At 38.9% G+C, this 22,025-nt stretch overlaps 1 protein-coding gene across 1 annotated transcript in view; it reads left to right on the top strand.

Annotated features, from left to right (window-relative positions):
- Positions 1 to 22,025, top strand: part of Gcn2 (eukaryotic translation initiation factor 2 alpha kinase Gcn2) — a 731,408-nt gene that overhangs the window by 82,015 nt on the left and 627,368 nt on the right. The window contains exon 5 of the mRNA XM_067140578.2: positions 15,271 to 15,449. Within this exon, the coding sequence (XP_066996679.1) occupies positions 15,271 to 15,449 (179 nt within the window). The remainder of the gene's footprint in view (positions 1 to 15,270; positions 15,450 to 22,025) is intronic.

Genomic DNA, 22,025 nt, shown 5'->3' on the forward strand with positions numbered 1-22,025 from the left:
ATTATCTTATCAAATAATTCTGAATCAGCATCTGCGCTACCCTTTCCTGGTCTATACACTCCAAAGACATCAAGTTGCCTATTTTCTTTAGAAATGAGCCTTACCCCTAGAATTTCGTGCTTGTCATCTTTAACTTTTTCGTAGCTTACAAATTCTTCTTTCACGAGAATGAATACTCCCCCTCTTACCATTCCTATCCTGTCTCTACGATACACCCTCCAGTTCCGTGAGAAAGTTTCTGTACCCATTATATCATTTCTCAGCCATTATTCAACTCCTATGACAATATCTGATAAGTATATATCTATTAAATTACTTAATTCTATTCCTTTCTTTACAATACTTCTACAGTTGAGCACTAACTTTTTTATGTCATCCCTACTTGATTTACAGTTCCCTTTTCCCTTAACACTGCTCCCTAGGCCAACCTGTTTCCCTGAATGTATCTCCCTATAAACCTTCTAAACAAATTTCCTAACTTATATGTACCACTGCGGTTTAAGTGAAGGCCATCTGAGTGGAGATCCCTATCTCCTACCCACCCATTAGGATCTAGAAATTTCACTCCCAGTTTCCCACATACCCACTCCATAGTCTCATTTAAATCCCCAATCACCTTCTAGTCAGTATCCCTCCTACAGAGTATTCCGCTGATAACAATCTCCGCTTCCTTAAACTCCACCCGGGCTGCATTTACCAGATCCCACATATCCCCAACTATGTTGGTACTTATACCTGCTTGTCTTACGTTGTTAGTACCAACACTACCAACCTCTCCTTTCCCTCCTCCTTCTCTTCTACTTTCCTCAACATCTGCCTTAACCTAATTCCTGGATAACACTCTACTCTGGTACCCTTTCCTCCACACACTTTCCCGACATGTCTAACGATAGAATCCCCCATGACCAGAGCCTCAACCCTACTCACCTCATTAGATCCCCTCCCGCCCTGGTCAGTCCTATCTTTCCTGACAGCTGCAGAAGCTACTTCCTCCTCCCTTTTCTCCATCCCATGACCCTGTTCCACCTGTCTTTTCCTATCCTCTACTCTACATTTTCCTTTCCTACCTTTTCCCTTCCTCCTACTTCCACACATCTATTACACCTACTGTATCCTGTACATTGTTTGGAGGCTTACTTTCCTTCCTGTCCTCTGAGAGAATGCTAATTATCTCCCTCAAGCTCTCCAACTCCTCCCTCATACTCCTTATGCCTGGCCACACCCACAGTTCCTACACTCGCATTGCTTAGCCATTTTTTACTAAATAATGAAAAGAAAAGGAAAAATAAGATAAATTATTCTGTGCAAAATAAAAATGAAAGGAAAGAAATATTGTCTAGTTCAGTTCACAATAGGCTACTACACACTACAATAAAGTGAACCTCGATTATACGTTTTCGGAAGCTACGTTTTCCCGTATTATCTGTTCAAATTAGTGGTCCCGCGAGCATCCTAATTAAATCACGTTGTAAAAGTCCCGCATTATCCATTCCTCGAAGAAACGATTTCCCGTATCAACTGTTCAGAAATTTCAGTCCCATCATCGCTAAATCCTCGCTCGCGCGTTTTTTCAAGAAACTGTATCTCACGAAAGGACGGCAACGCATACTTGCGGATCTTGGGGTTAACGTCCAGTCATTGTGGTAATTTGGGGAAGCGGAAAAGCGATCGGCGGTGAACTTGCATTAGGGACCATCTTAGCATCGCATTCGGGTAGTATTGTTTAGAGAATCAAAATCACAAAGCAGAGAGTGTCCACAACAATTGGAAGGAGACAGAGCGCATTTCAACAGCTCTACTTGAAGACAGAAGAGTTTCGTCAAATGTTCGTACTTGCCAAGCGTCTACATTATGTCCAGGGTTAGATGTTTACTTTCCCCCCCCCCCCCCCGAGTGTATCGCCGAACAGTGCTACCTCTACTACAGTGGTAACACAAAACAAGGCACAAACACAGTTAAAAGGGGAAGGTAAGAGCAAACTACACTATCAGGAATCACTACACACTCGGAAAAACATTAGCTGGCATTACGCGGGTCTCCAACAAAAACATGTACGTAAATATCAGTAGGGCCAACTAGTGGACAACAAACCGGGAAGATGAAAAAGGCTGGGAACCCACCAAAGGCATGGACATGGCTTAGATAGCGGATTCCGAAATAAATCGCCGTGATCCTTAAATTTGAAAAGTATTATTTACAAAATAATTTTACAAATACATTCCAAATACAATTCCAAGTTACGAACTATAAGTTCAGTGATATACATAGCTTAGAGGTTCTTTGGTAATACTTTCGTAGCAGTATAAATTCAAATTTCAAATCAACTATACATTTAGTTATCAATGCAGTTGTACAATGCAATTTATAGTGAAGAGAACAGGTTCTCCAAAATCTAGCGTACCTCAAGTGATACAGAACTACCAGAGGCAAACCCCAAGGGAAATAATATTAAACTACAATCTACATATTTTAGTGAAACAAGAAATGGGAATGCCTCGGAAACGAACAGGTAAGCCCAGCTGAAAAACTAAGGCGTCATAAGTAACTAATTTGGCGAATCTAGGCGAGGTTAGGGCAGACTCCTGTATGAAAAGCAAATCGGAACATTTTAGCAGGAACGGAATTCAAGAGTGCTTACCCAAAGGAGTGTCATCCCGGTAACAGGGCGACGTCAACCAGATAGGCTGCTCACAGACAGATAGACCAAGACCGACAGAATTCAGAATACCGAATTAATTTGAACACTGACTCGCTCTCTATATATAGGAAACTCCGGCCTTGGAGCAGCCAATCAGTGTGCACGAGTTCCCTATCGCCACCTAGACTCACCAGTCACAACCCTACTTTCGGTCGCGAACTTTGACTAACATTCTAGAATACGCCTGATCGCGAATGTCGTATTTCCAGAACAGTCAGAAATATTTTCTAGAATACATTACCCACAAAACAACACACCCTGTTCCATAATTCATGTAACTTTCTGGATCCTTCCAGGAAATATAGAACGAATTCTACTATTTACAAATGCACATGTCACCAATCTTACACACGGTACAGGTTAGGTCATTACGTTATATGATGCTTTACAAATAACAGTACAGGTTAGGTCATCATAAATAAAACATCATATTGTACTTCACAAATAAAGTCTTAAAAAAACACTTTCCACTTGCACTACATAGTTCACTTGTGACAACAGGTTTTCGGCATTTCCCTCAGGGCAATGTATAGTCGCTGAGCTTTCAGACAGGAATCTATAAACAGCTCCTTCTTAAATAACACAAATTTAGTATTTTAATATTATCGGATACGATAACGTTATCGAGACCAGAACAGATTTTGCATCTTCTTACATACATAAAGCCATGGGAGGTTTTGGGATTGCCTATTACTGTTTTGGTCCTAATGTAAGACGAGAAATTTCACGTTATTGTGTTAAAATGTTAAAAACCTTTGCATCATTTCGCACTCGTACCGACCTGGACAGCGAGTGCGTTTTCCAGCTGAGGTCAAAGTCGCGAATAACCATAAATTCGGAAGTTTTGATGATACTTTTCTCTTTCCAATTTAATTGTGATTAGTGACGGACATAATTGAATGAAATACAGTAGAGACAATATGCGACACTTACGGATTTAGCCTTGTTAAAATGGGAGACAATTCGACGGTGGCGCTCCTAGTGACTTGACCTGAAAAGTTGCGCTAAATTCAAATATCAATGGAAATGCATATACAAAAATGGATAAATAAATTATGTCTAGAAAGAAAGTATTATTTAGATATTAACTTCGAAGTTGCTAAAGCAATTCTGGATAAATGAATGAAGAATTATTTAAAAAGTTATTATTTAAAGACTGAAATTAGACATATAAACAAGTTGTGAAATGGACTGCTGTGAAATGGCTTGATCTTTCATTTATGCATTACTTTTTTTGCTTTAGCATTCCTGCCTGTACTTTTATGGTTAGATTTGTCTTTTTTCTCATTTAAAAAATATTGTATCATCACATTAAGACACTTGTCAATAAAAATATCGGCACATTCCTTACACACATGACGCAATGAATTAACATTTAAAAGCTGGACAATTTTCCTCTTAACATGAAGCCTACTAACAGAAATAAAATCTATAAAATCCCGGCTTTAATCTGAGAAGAGGGATAAAAGAAAGAAAAGTATGAAAATGTTGTCGATAGTGATGCTTTGAGGAATAATTACGTACAATTAGAGTAAAAATGTAACATACCCTTGGCTGTATAGTTGAGGATTTCTAAAGTCGCTGGCCTGGAAATGATCTGAACAGATCTTATAATTCTTATATAAGCGTAATGTCCCTTCTTTCCTGTACAGCTTATCTTCTTCTGTGACATTTTAAAACCCACCGATCACACCTACAACAACACATCAGTATTGAAGTTTAACTGCTTCACTATACAATAAAATATGCGTATTATATTTTAAGCCAGTTAAAATATGGGTCGAGCAGGTCAGAAGATTATGAAGTATTATAAAAATCTCTTTGTCACTGGAAGAATATATATGCAAACACAATATTACAGTAAAACCTCGTTAATTCGAAGTTGTTGAGACTCAAAAATTGGACTTCGAATTACGTGATTTCGAATTAACCGCCAATTCGCAATTCAGAAGTACCAACCCTTGCCGCGTTACGAAATATTCTAAGGCCCGTTACTGCATGCATTTAACCTTGATTCACAGTTTATACCTTTCAAATGCCATGAAAAAAGAACTATTTCTAAAATGTATCCAAAAAGGTGCATTTACAGTATTCAAATAATGCAATTGCATATCTCACTGGCAAATATAACCTCACGCAACGAAAGAAAGAAAGAAAAAAAAAAGCACGATTCAAAGACGAGGAGAAATCTATGCTGGCTCCCATGTGCAAGTGCTTTATTCATTGGAGTACTATACTGTATGCATTTTAGATGCCTTGTATTTACACAGAAAGGACGCTGTCTGATCGTCAGTTCGCTTCTACCCATGGCTACCAGACAATAAATCGCTATCGTACTTTAAAAAAAAAACAAAAAAAAAACAGAACTACTACTAACACCTATGTCAAGAATAACCGACTATGATCAATGGTCTTCTTTTCTTCTTCCTAGGAATTTCTTGAGTGCTGCTGAAAAGCCATTACCCAGTCACAATACAAAGCGAATTAATGCATGTGCTTCAAAGTGTATTAAGCTGTTTGATTAGTTGTTCTTTGCACTGCTGTTTTGCCGTTGAAGGATATTCCACACATTGAAAGATTTAAGATGCCATAATAACTCTTTCCCCTAAAATTAACAACATATATCTTATTTTTAAGAAAAATACATCGTTGTTAAAAAGATATATTTATTTCGCATGAAACAGAGAATTTCACATCTGTTTTCCATAAATTGCACAATTTTTATGTCATTCTTTCTTGACTTCCAGTTCCCTGTACCCTTATCACCGCTCCCTAGGCCACCCCGTTTCCCTGAATGTACCTTCCTATAACCCTTCTAAACAAATTTCCTAACTTATATGTACCACTGCGGTTTAAGTGAAGGCCATCTGGATGCAGATCCCTATCCCAGCTACTCATTCCTGCCACCCGGTTGACGAAAATTTGTGGAGAGAACACTGATCTAGTCCCATATTCAAAACAATAGCAAACCCGGTCTTTAGTTTTTCTGCGGTCAGAGGTTTGAATTGTTTTATTCTTGAATGTGAGTGAGAATTAATAAAATCATTCTTTTTAGCATACAAATCTGCCCCATACTTATTAGTTTCAGTCAAAATAATTTTCCATATTTTGATAGGAAAATGGAGAATGAAATAACAAATAGCCTTTGAATTTCTCTCAAGATTATTTTGAAATCCCGTAGATCTAGGCCTAAATTTTAGCCAGACTTTCTCAGTTTCAGGAGGGTTAATTCATGTCCAAGTTGTTTGATTAGTAGCAGTCCTGCATTAAGAGCATTAAGCCTTTTTCTTGAAGATCATCGTCAGAGTCACTAACGCGATCGCAGTTTTCCAGCATTTCAGCCTGCTCTGCCCCACTGTCACTACTTGTATCAGTACTATTCATTTTGCCGCATTCCACACCACAGAAATCACTTCGTTCATCTACTAATCCTGCAATAATGTTAGTATCGCCAGCATTCGTAACATCTGAAGCCGATAACTTGACCACATGTAAACATTGAAATTCCAAAGCAATGAGGATACATAACATGGAATACATATATATATATATATATATATATATATATAGTTATGGCAGTAAAAATAAACTTTAAACTATGCTTGACAACTTAGTATGTGTTTTACATCAATAGATGTTACCCAAAATATCTTTATCCCAACTTTTACGAACATAGATTTTTTTTTCGACGCTGGCACTACAGGCAGGCGCACAATGTCGAAAGAATCGACTGTTAGTACTTATAGGTTTAAGAATGAAGCCATTTTTCTTCCAGCGTCTACTCTTTTAATGTAACTTAAAAAACTTTTCAGTCTATCAAACACTAATATAACACTAAGAACACTATAAAATATGTGTGAAAAAAATTATTATTTTTTTTTTTTTTACAGGTATTTTATAATGATGGTTCATGTTTGTGGGTTACTGTAGTCACGTCCTAGTTCGTGAACCATGGGCAACGGCTGAGTGGCCTAGTAAGTGGTCCTGAGAGTCGGGATACCAGTTGCTATGGAATGGGAGTGGGCATCTCGGACATATTCTGAGGCGTGGCCCTCCTTGTGCTCAGGCGGCTAGGACTATACAATCCACCGGTGGTCCATAACCCATTAGAGGAGAGATCCTCACTTGGACTATGTGCAAGTAGGGTAGCATCCTGCTTCATGAATTTACCGAGCTCAGAACATTTTAAGCAAGCCTCGGACCTATGGGAGTAATGGAGTCCCACTCCCATTTGACAGGCGAGGGACTCCTTGGAAACAACTTGGCGAACAAAATGGAATTCGATGGGGATCTATCAATATTAATAGGGCTTATGGAAGAAAGAAAGTAGAACTGGCTGAGTCAGCAAAGAGGATACATCTGGATGTGCTAGGAGTAAGTGATATTCGGGTAAGGGGGGATAACGAGGAAGAGATAGGAGATTATAAAGTGTATTTGACGGGTGTTAGAAAGGGAAGGGCAGAGTCTGGGGTAGGGCTCTTTATCAGGAATACCATTGCATGCAACATAGTTTCTGTTAGGCACGTAAATGAGCGAATGATGTGGGTAGATTTGTCAGTTGGAGGAATTAGGACTAGAATTGTGTCTTTGTATTCACCATGTGAGGTTGCAGATGAGGATGAAGTTGTAACCGTACGTATGTACGATCCCCGAATTTTTAGGTTAGGAAATTTTCGTATATAGTTGGTAATGTTAAAATCATGTAATTTTGTTTATTGAGAATGTAAAAACGTAATATTATAAGAAGAATGTGTAATTAGGGAATATTGCATATGTACATCATTATATTTTGTATGAATTTCCGTTTGGGTAAGAGTCTGTAAATATGGTCTAGCAGTAAGGATTGTGCAACCGGGAAAACTGCGACTATATCGGGAAGGACGGTTGAGGTCAGTTGAATGTGTTGCAACAAAGTGCCTTGGAAACACGGGGTACGGCAGGTAGTATAGGCTGAAGAATTGGAGTGGATCAATGTGGATGTACGTGAGTGGACGTTCGATGTCACATCAGACGCACGATAGCCAATACGAGGGCTTTGTTTTAAGCGAGGTTGGGTTGACTGAGTGACGCGTGAAGATGTGCCTGTGAGAGCGTTGCGACCAGTAAACTTTCCAGGACGCTATAACCACGTGCAGCAAGCCTATATAAGCATGTACGCATGTGCGGCAAGTCATTCTAATGCTGATTCTGACTCTGATTCTAATTCTGATGCTGATTCTGTGTGTCTCATTCAGACCGGTGCGCGGGAGCTACATATTTTAGGCAGTTACCAATGCGATCTTCTATGGTTGAGCTTGAACAACTCTACATTTCTTCATAAAGGAATTCATCGTCGGCCGAGTATGTTGTTTCGGTGGGAGAAACGTGAGGCATGACACTAAACGGTGCAGCAATCGCTAAGGATCCAAGACGTCGATGAAGAAGTGTGTAAATAAAGTTAATGATGTTCTTAAAGAAGGTTGCATCCGTACGTAGAGAAAGTCGTCGTACTTTTCTCTACCAGAATACGATTTTTGATCTGCAACAGTAGAGTGCAGTGCGACTCTTACCTGAAGGTATGATAAATGTAAATAGTGAAAATAATTTTATGGTGGTTTGAAGATATTTGTAATTTGCCTATATAAGCGGCAAACACGAGTTGGTCTCGTTAAGTGATTTTTTAAATTGGTGTTTTTTAGTGGTTTGTAATTTGTCTTGTAAACGGCAAACACGAGTTGGTCTCGTAAAGTGATGTTTCTTTCTTTATGTTGGTGGTTTGTAGACGTTTGTAATTTGCCTTCATAAGCGGCACACACGAGTCGGTCTCGTTAAGTGATTTTTTAAATTGGTGTTTTTTAGTGGTTTGTAATTTGCCTTGTAAACGGCAAACACGAGTTGGTCTCGTAAAATGATGTTTCTTTCTTCATGTTGGTAGTTTGTAGATGTTTGTAATTAGACCTTGTAAGCGGCAAACACGAGTTGGTCTCTTCAAATGATTTATTTTTGTATTTGGTTTTTAGTGGTCTGTATATTTGCCCTTTGTAAACGGCAAACAGGTGTTGGTCTCATCAGGTGATGATTATTGAGGTAATATATATATATTTATTTATTTTTGGAGTAAAGTCATGGAAGGAAACCTGCAGTTAATCTTTTATCAGAGTATGGATGAACCTGGCATGCTACCCAAATCTAATTTCAGGGGTAAACTGGTAAGATTATAAAGTAAGTTTGGAGCTTCGTCAGCCTGATGACCGTCGCCTTGGGAGAGGGAGTTACTCATTGCTCTACATAGTTATATATTCCTGTAATTGTTTTACAGGTGGCGCCCATTGTCTTGGTATTTATACTTATTTTAGTCACCGTTTATTCATTATATATATTTTTTATTATTTTTTGGAAGTTACAAAGTTGACAAGTTTTATGAAGCATTGAGTGACGTCATAGCCAGGGTGAACAGCAAGGATAGCATAGTGCTAATGGGCGATTTCAATGCCTGAGTTGGGAATAGAACTGAAGGATACGAAAGGGTGATTGGTAAATGTGGGGAAGATATGAAAGCTAATGGGAATGGGAAGCGTTTGCTGGACTTCTGTGCTAGTATGGGTTTAGCTGTTATGAATACATTCTTCAAGCATAAGGCTATTCACCGCTACACATGGGAGGCTAGAGGTACCAGATCCATAATAGACTATATCTTAACAGACTTTGAATTCAGGAAGTTTGTTAGGAATGTACAGTTTTCTTTGATTTTTCGATGATACAGACAACTATCTGATCCGTAGTGAACTAAGTATCTCTAGGCCTAGGGTAGATAAAGTGAAATCTGTCTGCAAACGAATTAGGGTAGAAAATCTCCAGGACGAGGAAATTAGACAGAAGTACATGGATATGATTAGTGAGAAGTTTCGAACAGTAGACAGTAAGCAGGTTCAGGATATAGAAAGTGAATGGGTGGCATACAGGGATGCTGTAGTAGAAACAGCAAGGGAATGCCTAGGAACAACTGTGTGTAAAGATGGAAAAAGGCGAACATCTTGGTGGAATGATGATGTGAGATCAGCTTGTAAACGTAAAAAGAAGGCTTATCAGAAATGGCTCCAAACAAGAGCCGAGGCAGACAGGGATTTGTATGTAGATGAAAGAAACAGAGCGAAACAAATAGTCGTTGAATCCAAAAAGAAGTCATGGGAAGATTTTGGTAACAACCTGGAAAGGCTAGGTCAAGCAGCAAGGAAACCTTTCTGGACAGTAATAAAGAAACTTAGGAAGGGAGGTAAAAAGGAAATGAACAGTGTTTTGAGTAATTCAGGTGAACTCATAATAGATCCTAGGGAATCACTGGAGCGGTGGAGGGGATATTTTGAACATCATCTCAGTGTAAAAGGAAATCATCCTGGTGGTGTTGTGAACAGCCAAGCTCATGGGGAGGAGGAAAATGATGTTGGTGAAATTATGCTTGAGGAAGTGGAAAGGATGGTAAATAAACTCCATTGTCATAAGGCAGCAGGAACAGATGAAATTAGACCTGAAATGGTGAAGTATAGTGGGAAGGCAGGGATGAAATGGCTTCATAGAGTAGTAAAATTAGCATGGAGTGTTGGTAAGGTACCTTCAGATTGGGCTAAAGCAGTAATTGCACCTATCTATAGGCACCGTGCGCGTCGCTCTAGCGGCCGGGCGGAGAACAACACGTGAGGCAGACTCCAGACTCGCAGTAGCTGTTCTGTTATGACTGAGCGTGTAGTTACTCCGATGATAATGACAGAGAAAAGGAGATCAAGGAAATGCAATGGCTGTGTTCAGATATTCCAGTACTTATGCAAATGCGTGAAGTGAAGTACAAATTGTTTTCCAAAACGAGCGATAGATGTGGACCGAAGGAGTTGATGGATAATACAAGGAGTTAACCGAACGAAGTAAGTAGGCCTACACATACGTACTGCACATGTTTGCAATAAGTTCAGTTGATCCGATTTAATTTAATTTTTAGCACTGATGGATCACTTTGGCAACCTACGACTTACTCAAGAATATGTAGTGCACATTTCATCGGAAACAAAAGATCTGGACACCCACTAAGTCCAGCCTATGTTCCGACAATATTTCCGGATGAATACAAGAAGAGGAATGTGTCGCTGCGACCCAGCTTACAGCGCTTGCACTGACAACTCAAGAGATTAAAAAAGGAAGAATCAGACGGAAAATTTTCAAGTACAGTTTGCCCAAGTAACATACCCAAGGATGCATACGTGGGAACAGATGCATCTGAATTTCATTGTTCAGACTTCATGTTTTCTTGTTCAATAAATGAAAATGACGTAAATACACAAGCATGTATTCCACTTAATTTCGGTGTGGGAGAGGACATTACGAAACATGATAAAAAGTGTGGAACGGAAGACGATCAGGGTCCAGGTTTTCAAGGCTACACTTCCTTAAGGAACAATACACAAATGCGTGATTTAACAGCTGTGAACTTCGACGTCTTTGCCTTGAGTTAATACCAAACTGTAACGTTTCGAAATTATGTAAAGAAACCAGATTATTCATTTTCCTAATGAAAATGAAAATCGGACTGTCCTATTCTGCTTTGAGAGTGCTCACAGGACAATTCCACGTATTTTTACGACCGTGCTTATGCAACTGGCACTGCGTACGAAACATTTCATATTCTGGCCTAGTAAGGAAAATGTTCAAGAAACAATGTCTCCAGTATTTAAAAGAAATTACGGTAATTGTGAGTCATTATTGACTGCACGGAATTTAGGGTTGAACAGCCTCCCCAAGTAGATCAAGAGATTGTATTTCTATTCTCAATACAAGGGTTGCTACACTACAAATTTTTAAATTGCGATCACGCCTAATGGTATGGTCGCTTTAAATCTAAATGTTACGGTGGAAGAGCTAGCGACTCATTCATAACAGCCATCAGTGTTTTACTTTCCTTCAACCTGGCGATGAGGTCATGGCTGATAAAGGATTTAGGCATCAGAACTAACTTATCTGGCCGCGGTATCATAATCGTGACACCACCGTTCTTACATGACGGGAGATTAACAGCTGAGGAAGTTGAGAGTACTTACAATATTGCGAGTGTTAGAATTCACGTAGAGAGGTGTATTCAAAGAATCAAAATATACAATATATTACAGAAATTGCCAACAGAACTTTTTCCACACGTGGATGACATCGTCTATGTGTTGCATGTTAACGAATTTGCAACCTCATCAAATAACACGAACAACAAATGAACTTCCATAGCATTCTGTTGTTTCACTTTCCATTTCACTTCCGTAAGATTGTTCAAAGCAGCTCCTCCAATTAGAGATTCGTTTAGAAATGCAAGAGCAAAAGTATCAAAGTTATGTTGCCTAGTTTTGATCCGATTTGCTTTCGTGTTAGCAGATATTCTTATCTGTTTTTCTTGAAACCATCGAGGGCTTCCTGATTGAGATAGTGTCCAAGGAGATTTTAATTATGTGATCTGTATCAACCTGCACTTTGCTGGTAAAAAACATTTCGTCACTCTCAGTGTGGAAGGTGTATTTGTCTGGCAAGCGCACGTCGTTAGAGACTTGTAAATGTAATAGCTGTGTCACAATTTCCTCACATTCTTCTCTCTCCACATCATTCACTACCATGTCTATCAATGAGGTGACTACGGCCCTGCACGATTGTTCGATTTCAGTACTTGCTTCCGCTCGATGCTTTGTACGAGACTGAAAGAGATGTGTTTTAAAATATCCTCAGTTAATTCGAAGGAGGGAAGAGATGTCCTCAAAGTCTTTTTTCCGAACAGTTCTTCTGATGTGGATGTTGATTCCCGTAGGGAATAACGGACCATTATATTGGTATTATGAACAGTTCTTCTACGCGTTTGCCTTTTCTATATTTTTCTATTGACAGTGTTTTCGGGCTCGGTTTTCCCCACTGTTGCGGACGGTCTGTTTTGGAGACAACACTTTCATTATTTTTATAATACACTACTGCAGCTACGCGTTTGCAACTTCTTCTGGCACCGGCAGGACAGGAACATTCGCTGGTAGAGGCATTACGATTCTGGTCAACCTGAACACAAAATAAAAATGCATACAACTTAGCAAACATGCATCAATTAATTCTTACTAAATAAACTATATAAATTTTTACCTAACTACACCTTGCCTACCTCAAGTTTCACGATATAAGGCGGTAAATTGGCAGATGTTTGTCGGGTGACTTTTCCAGTGATGTATCTGAAACCATTCGAAATTAACTCTTCAACGCCGTTCACGTGGCCACTGACAACAAGGTTTCTTCCTTTACTGCATGATGATTCACTTTGATCCCCGAACTAAATCGCTTTAAACCGGCAACTTGTTCGAATGTTACACACGTTGTACTGAGACTCTCGCACTGCGCCTCACCTCTTGTTTCAGAACGGGCCACTGTGTAGCGCTAGTAGTAGCATTTTGAGCTATCTGCACGGTGCCTATAAGCAAGGGAACAGGAAGGATTGCAACAACTATCGAGGTATCTCATTGATTAGTATACCAGGCAAAGTATTCACTGGCATCTTGGAAGGGAGGGTGCGATCAGTCGTTGAGAGGAAGTTGGATGAAAACCAGTCTGGTTTCAGACCACAGAGAGGCTGTCAGGATCAGATTTTCAGTATGCGCCAGGTAATTGAAAAATGCTACGAGAGGAATAGGCAGTTGTGTTTATGTTTCATAGATCTAGAGAAAGCATATGACAGGGTACCGAGGGAAAAGATGTTCACGATACTGGAGGACTATGGAATTAAAGGTAGATTATTAAAATCAATGAAAGGCATTTATGTTGACAATTGGGCTTCAGTGAGAATTGATGGTAGAATGAGTTCTTGGTTCAGGGTACTTACAGGAGTTAGACAAGGCTGTAATCTTTCACCTTTGCTGTTTGTAGTTTACATGGATCATATGCTGAAAGGTATAAAATGGCAGGGAGGGATTCAGTTAGGTGGAAATGTAGTAAGCAGTCTGGCCTATGCTGACGACTTGGTCTTAATGGCAGATTGTGCCGAAGGCCTGCAGTCTAATATCTTGGAACTTGGAAACGGGTGCAATGAGTATGGTATGAAAATTAGCCTCTCGAAGACTAAATTGATGTCAGTAAGAAATTCAACAGAATTGAATGTGAGATTGGTGGTACAAAGCTAGAACAGGTAGATAATTTCAAGTATTTAGGTTGTGTGTTCTCCCAGGATGGTAATATAGTAAGTGAGATTGAATCAAGGTGTCGTAAAGCTAATGCAGTGAGCTCGCAGTTGCGATCAACAGTATTCTGTAAGAAGGAAGTGAGCTCCCAGACGAAACTATCTTTACATTGGTCTGTTTTCAGACCAACTTTGCTTTATGGGAGCGAAAGCTGGGTGGACTCAGGATCTCTTATTCATAAGTTAGAAGTAACAGACATGAAGGTAGCGAGAATGATTGCTGGTACACACAGGTGGGAACTATGGCAGGAGGGTAATTGGAATGAGGCGATAAAGGTTATTTAGGAAATAAGTTGTTGGATGAAGCTGTATGCATAAACCAGCTTTGGTGTTGGGGTCATGTGAGGCTAATGGAGGAGGATAGGTTACCTAGGAGAATAATGGACTCTGGTATGGAGGGTAAAAGAAGTAGAGGTAGACCAAGACGACGATGTTTAGACTCGGTTTCTAACAATTTAAAGATAAAGAGGTATAGAACTAAATGAGGGCACAACACTAGTTGCAAATCGAGGATTGTGGCGGCATTTAGTAAATTCACAGAGGCTTTTAGACTGAACGCTGAAAGGCATAACAGTCTATAATGATGATGTATGTATGTATGTATGTATGTATGTATGTATGTATGTATGTATGTACTGTATTTTATAATGTTCTAAGTGTTATATTCATGTTTGACAGACTGAAAAGCTTGTAAGGTACATTAATCTTACTTGAGGAAACTGGAGCAATGAGTTTCTCAGCACAGTCAGCAGAAAATGCATCCAGTCTCTTTGAGTGCCTTCCAGATTTAACTGATTCCAGAACCTATTTATATAAAAGTTATAACAGTCCTTCGATGATACTAAATATCACTGAGACCCTTGGTATATTATTTTTAAAAGCAGCATGTGGTTTTACTCCAGCAGCCATTTTGGCATATAAGCTCCACAAGCTCCACAGATGCTTGAAAATAAAGTGCATGTGCAGAATAATAACAAGGAAATAAAAGTGACATTCCACTAGCACATATTGGTACTTAGCACATTACCCGGGTAGAGCTCGGTATTAAATTGAAATTGAATAAATTCTGTTCGTTATCTGAAGTTATAGGGTAATGTCAGCTTCACCTGGTAATGTCCGCTTCACCTGGGTAAAGCACAGTAGATTACCCAGTCTCCTTACTTATATCTGATATTCACTAGAATAAGAAAAACATGTGTTATGTTGCTACCTCTGTAGCAAATAAAGTACAAGGATTATTCAAAAATATCTAAAAGAATCACCATAAATTTATTGACTCAAGATGAGTTTATCATACTAAAAAAAGGAGGCACATTAGATATTCACCATTCACCAAACGTATTTTTTTTGTTTGTTACAGAGACTGGCAATTCAAGGTGAAATCCAGCGGAAGCAAGAAGCATTGTTAGAGGAACAACGCTTGAGGAAAGAACATTGTCGTTTGTCCCAGGATGATACTGGATTAGAAGATAAAACTGTTTCTTCTGACCGTGTTCGTACATCATCTTATGTCCGAAATAGGTCCATATCACGAAGAAGGCAAGTTGCGGGAAATTGTTTTTTTGTACTTATTAGAAATGGGTTGATACAAAATTTCCTTCATACTCGATAAACATGCCCTTCGTGGCCCTTGCCCTTCTTTGTCCAGTACTTCAATTTTCGAAGTGTTGGATCCTTTCCTTTTTTGTCTCTCTGACCCCCTGTGGGTGGGGATGCAGATGAAAAATACACCTGCGGTATTTTTGGTATCAGTATTTTGATACTACAGTGAAAACTGTATAAGCCAGAACCTTACGGGACAATAGATCTTTTTCGGTTTGTTAAGATTATACATACCTCATTATTGGTCTGTATTGAAAATTTACAGTTCAAAAATAATACAGGTGTTCACTAATCCACCTATTCAATACTTTATTTTACTTAAAGTGGTTACATAAACACAATAACACTTATTTGGGACATGTTTTGCCCTTAATTTAGGGCATCTTCAGCCTAAAATAATCTTCAAAAGTGCATATAATAATACCTATAGAAGCTAAAAGATTAGCTAGTTACTAAAATTTGGTACATACAATGTGAATATTGATACATTAATAAATGGAACACTATCAATGATCATACTAAAACTATCTTGTCAGAGACCAAAACTTCCTCCACCGAGCTCGATAGCTGCAGTCGCTTAAGTGCGGCCAGTATGCAGTAATCGGGAGATAGTGGGTTCGAACCCCACCGTCGGCAGCTCTGAAGATGGTTTTCTGTGGTTTCCCATTTTCACACCAGGCAAATGCTGGGGCTGTACCTTAATTAAGGCCACGGCCGCTTCCTTCCCATTCCTAGACCTTTCCTCTCCCATCGTCGCCATAAGACGTATTATCTGTGTTGGTGCGACGTAAAGCAACTCGCAAAAAAAAAAAAAAAAAAAAAAAAAAAAAATATCCTCCATTAAAAATATGTAGTTCTAATTTAAAATGTTCAAATAAAAATGTTTGTGGATTCAACAATGTGATAATGGGTATATTGCCAACAAAATGAGGGCGTAAACTAAGCACAGAAACGTATGTCATGTACACAATATGTTCAAGGCCGCTATTAAAGTCGTAAGCATGAAGATATTAAAACATTCAAAGGTAGATATATGTAAAGGCGAAACTGTAACATCAGTTGAATTATCGTAGAAGAAACTGATGTTTCAGTTTCGCCTCTACGTATATATCAACATCAGTTGAATTATCGTAGAAGAAACTGGTGTTTCAGTTTCACCTTTACATATATCTACCTTTGAATGTTTTAATATCTTCATGCTTACGTATATCTACCTTTGAATGTTTTAATACCTTCATGCTTACAACTTTAATAGCGGCCTTGAACATATTGTGTACATGACATACGTTTTTGTGCTTAGTTTACACCCTCATTTTGTTGGCAATATACCCATTATCACATTGGTGAATCCACAAACATTTTTATTTGAACATTTTTAATTAGAACTACGTATTTTTAATGGAGGAAGTTTTAGTCTCCGACAAGATAGTTTTAGTATGAACATTGACAGTGTTCCATTTATTAATGTATCAATATTCACATTGTATGTACCAAATTTTAGTAACTAGCTAATCTTTTAGCTTCTATTTGTATTATTATATGTACTTTTGAAGATTATTTTAGGCTGAAGATGCCCTAAATTAAGGGCAAAACATGTCCCAAGTAAGTTTTACTGTGTTTATGTAACCACTTTAAGTCGAAATAAAGTATTGGATAGGTGGATTAGTCATCATCATCATCATTGTTGACCAATTCCAGTTTCTCAGGTGTGGCATACGATCCCCTTCAATTTTGTTTTGTCCATGAACCATTCTTCATTCACAATCCGCTCCCAATCCTGACCTCTCTCCTCTACATCCTTCTTCACTAAGTCTGTCCATTTTGCGCTAGGTCTGCCCACTGGTCTCTTTCCCCTGATTTCTCTTTCATACTCCTTTCTTGCAGACCTGTTGGCACTCATTCTTTTCACATGACCAAACCACTTCAGTCTTGCCTTTTGGATCTTCTGGAGTAAGGAGTTTTCTAGTCCTACGTCTTCTCACTTTTTCATTCGTGATTTTGTCCCTCCTGATCTTCTGGATCATTGTGTGTAGGAACTTCATTTCTGCTGCTTGGAGTTTCGAGTTGTCCTTTCTTGTTAATGTAGCGGTTTCCAGGCTGTATGTGAGGATAGGGGTGTAGTATGATTTATACAATGTCATCTTGGTTTTGAGTCGTACTTGTTTATCCCATAGTAGCTGTCTTACTTGGAGGTAAAAATGTATTGCTTTGCTGATTCGACTGTTTACTTCATATTTAGCTAAGTTATCCTTGGACATTATACTACCCAAGTACTTAAATTCTGTGACACTGTCCAGCTTAGTGCCATTTAGCATGATTTCTGGCTGATTGTCACCCTTCTGTACCTTCAACACCACCGTTTTAGCCTTGTTGATGTTTAATCCATATCTCTCAAACTCCTGATTCCACCCCTGCAGTCTCTCTTCTACATCTTTCTCTAAGTTACTCCAAATTACTACATCATCTGCAAATGCAAATGCTTTGAAGTCTTGTTGCCCCTTTTCTTTTAGCGCCATTAATATGGTATCCGCTTGCATCCGGGAGATAGTAGGTTCGAATCCCACTATCGGCAGCCCTGAAGATGGTTTTCCGTGGTTTCCCATTTTCACACCAGGCAAATGGTGGGGCTGTACCTTAATTAAGGCCACGGCCGCTTCCTTCCAACTCCTAGGCCTTTCCTATCCCATCGTCGCCATAAGACCTGTCTGTGTCGGTGCGACGTAAAGCCCCTAGCAAAAAAAAAAAAAAATGGTATCCATTACAATGATAAATAATAGGGGCGACAAAGCACTACCTTTTTGTACTCTTTTGGTCTCAAACCAATCTGACAGTCCAGAACCGACTTGTACACAGCTTCTGGTTTTCTCGTAAAGCACCTTAACTTTTGAAATTAGACTGTCTCAAACTTCGAGCTTTCTCAGGCACTCCCAAATAAGCTCCATTCGTATGCTGTCATAGGCCTTTTCGATGTCAAGGAAGAGTAGATATAATGGCTTCTCTTTTTCCCAAGGCTAGGAAAACAACAGATAGGTAATCTGCCACCTGGGTGACTGCCCTAAATGCAGATCAGCAGTGATTGATAAGCAGTGATTGATTGATAAGATCTGTTCCAAGCCTAAAGCCATATTGTTTCTCTTCTAAAAGTGGTTCTGCAATTTCTCGTAGTCTATTCTCTATAATTTTTTTCCAGAATTTTTAGTCCATGAGAGAGTAGAGTCATATCATGGTAGTTGGTACAATTCCGTCTGCTGCCTTTCTTGAATATAGGTACAATTATACCTTTCTTCCAGTCTTCTGGGATGGTATTTTTCTGCCATACTACATTCAGGAGTCTATATAGCCATTGGATTGCTGGGGTTCCTCCTGCTCTTAACATGTCCACACTTAACTCATCTATTCCTGCAGCTTTCCCTTTCTTCATACTTTTAAGGCTCTTCTCTATCTCTACCCATGTGATTGGTGGCTCCATATCTTTACTGGGCTCTTCACTTTTTCCAGATTCTTCTCTGTTTTCAATTACATTTGATGCCTCTCCATTCAGGAGCTTGTCAAAGAAGGTCTTGAAATCTCTCCCGATTCCATCTTCCTCTCGTACTACTGATCCACTGTCCTGCTCTTTTACCTTGATGTCTTCTAGGTTATTTCGCTTGTTTTTAATTACTCTGTAAAGACGTTCCTTGTTTCCTCTGCTGCCCTCTTCCAACTTTTCCACAAACTCATTCCATTTTTTCTCTTTCTCTTCTCTTATCATTAGCTGTAAGTTTTTTTGCCCTGTAGAGTTTCTGTAGTTTAGTTATTTCCTGGCCACCTGGATCTTGTGCATCTCTTTGCTTTTTTTTTTTTTTGTCTAGCATCTTTTTTGCCCAATTTCTCTCTTTTATAGCCAATCTGACTCTGTCATTCCACCAAGGTGTCTCTTTTACTTTCATGGTCGATCCTGTTACTCCACACAGGTCTTTCTTTAGCTTCACCCACCAAAGTATCCTTAAAAATTTTCCATTCTTCTTGTACCGTATTCATTTCCCCTTTTGGTAAGTGTCTCTGTATCCTTATTTTATATTCTTCCTTGAGCTTGGCTTCTTGTAATTTCCAAGTCTTCACTTTACGTTTTCTTTTTTCTTTCCTTCGGGGTTGTGTTAGCCACATGGGTCTGCAATCAATAATCTATGATCACTTTCCATACTCTCACTGGGGATAACTTTGACATCAGTTACATATTTCCCTCCTCCTTTTTTAGTGATGATATAGTCGATGAGAGACTTATGTTTTCCATCCCAGCTATATCTTGTTATCTTGTGGCTGTCTTGTTTTTGGAAGAAAGTATTTTTTTTGATCAATCCATTTCTTCTGCACAAATCAAGCAGTTGTTCACCTTCTGCATTTCTCAATGGAAAATTCTAAATTCCCATGGAGGGAATTAGATATTTTTCACCAATAGAGCATATCGAAAATGTCAAAAATGTATCAGATGTAAGGCTTTTCAGGCGTTTGCTCTATTAATCAGCGTTTCTTCTTAGGTCTGACACTAGACTCATCAGAGCGGGATGTGTCAGACCCTACCCACTGACGCTGGGGTGTATGCAGGTGAACTTATCAGAAGCCCTTATAAGAGGCACAGTCTGATAACTGCATACGGGAGATAAATCTCAACAATAGAATTATTGCCCGCCTAGCAATTCTGAATGGAAAATTCTAAATTCCCATGGAGGGAATTAGATATTTTTCACCAATAGAGCATGTCAAAAACATATCAGATGTAAGGCTTTTCAGGCGTTTGCTCTATTAACCAGAGTTTCGTCTTAGGTCTGATACTAGCCTCATCAGAGCGAGATGCCAGACCCTACCCACTGACGCTGGGGTGTATGCAGGTGAACTTATCAGAAGCCCTTATAAGAGGCACAGTCCGATAACTGCATACGGGAGATAAATCTCAACAATGGAATTATTGCCCGCCTAGCAATTCCAAATGAAAAATTCTAAATTCCCATGGAGGGAATTAGATATTTTTCACCAATAGAGCATGTCAAACATGTCAAAAACATACCAGATGTCAGTGGGTAGGGTCTGACACATCCCACTCTGATGAGTCTAGTGTTAGACCTAAGACGAAACGCTTGTTAATAGAGCAAATGCCTGAAAAGCCTTACATCTGATATGTTTTTTGACATTTCTGCATTTCTGTTCCCAAACCCATGTGGTCCAATGATTTCCTCATAACCAAGTCTGTCTGTCCCAACTTGTGCATTTAAGTCCCCAATGATGATATTTTCTTCACCAGTTATATCTTCTAGATCTTGACAGAATTGTTCCTTCTCTTGAGCACTACATCCAACCTGTGGTGCATATACCTGCGCTACCGTGTAATTTGTGGACTCCAGCTGCATAGATAGTTTAATGATCCTATCATTCTTATAGGATACTTCGGTAATGGCATCCATGACTTTTGGTATCAGAAAAGTTACACCATTTCTGGCCTCTTCCTCGCGTCCACTCCATACTAACTTGTAGCCATCTCTGAGAATCTTGCTAGCTGCCTTTCTCCATTTTGTTTCACTCATTCCCAATATGGATAGATTTTTCCTCTTCATCATATTGATAAGTTCTCAAGTTTTTCCTGTCAGGGTCATCATTTAGGGCATCATCAGCCTGTTTCTTGACTCAAAATCTTCAATTACATCCAGAATTCTGATTATAATATTTTGAAAATTTTTAAACTATTTAATATATGTTATTTATGTTAGTTTAAAATGGGGGCGAAACATGTCCCAACACCTGAATTGATGTTAATGTAAAGATTCTATTTGTAATGAAAAAATAAATTGTATTTAAAAGGTGGACACCTTCAGAGATTGTTTTGAATAAATATTGTAAAGATTTTCCGTGTTGGACGAGTTCAAATGATCACCCAAGGAAATTCAACTGCAGTACTGTGTAATTCTTTTATGTACTATATGTAGGTAAATAGAGGATAAAAACTAACATTTTAAATTTATTTACTGTAGGCTTTTACACAGCTGTATGACATTTTAAGATTATTCTACTTTTACTTTCTCCACAAATCAATATTGATATAATCTTGTGGTTCGGTTCCTTCGGTAATCAAAGCACGTAAGCTGGCGATGAGCTTTTCTTCTTCTGATCCCAAATTTTCTTCTTCTGTGTTGTTTTTAATGCTGTACCCCCTGTGGGTGGGGGACGCAGATGAAGAATATGTGCACGGTATCCCATGCCTGTTGTAAGAGACAACTAAAAGGGGACCTAGGGGCTCTCAACTTGGGAGCGTCAAAGGTGCCAACTATTACGGATTTCACTTCGCCATTACGGCATTACGATCGAAGGGGAAATTATTACGGTAAAGCAACATTATCACGATAAAAATTAATTTCTATGAAAAGGCAGAAGTAAAAAACGTTCATTACCTTAGATCATTACTGGTCAACCCTCCTCATTTCAATGTTTGTAAGTTGGCAACTAAACATATTTGGCAGTTATTTGGTCGTCACTTCAGTTTGT

This window comes from Anabrus simplex, chromosome 2 (assembly GCF_040414725.1).
Source record: "Anabrus simplex isolate iqAnaSimp1 chromosome 2, ASM4041472v1, whole genome shotgun sequence".
NCBI lineage: Eukaryota > Metazoa > Arthropoda > Insecta > Orthoptera > Tettigoniidae > Anabrus > Anabrus simplex.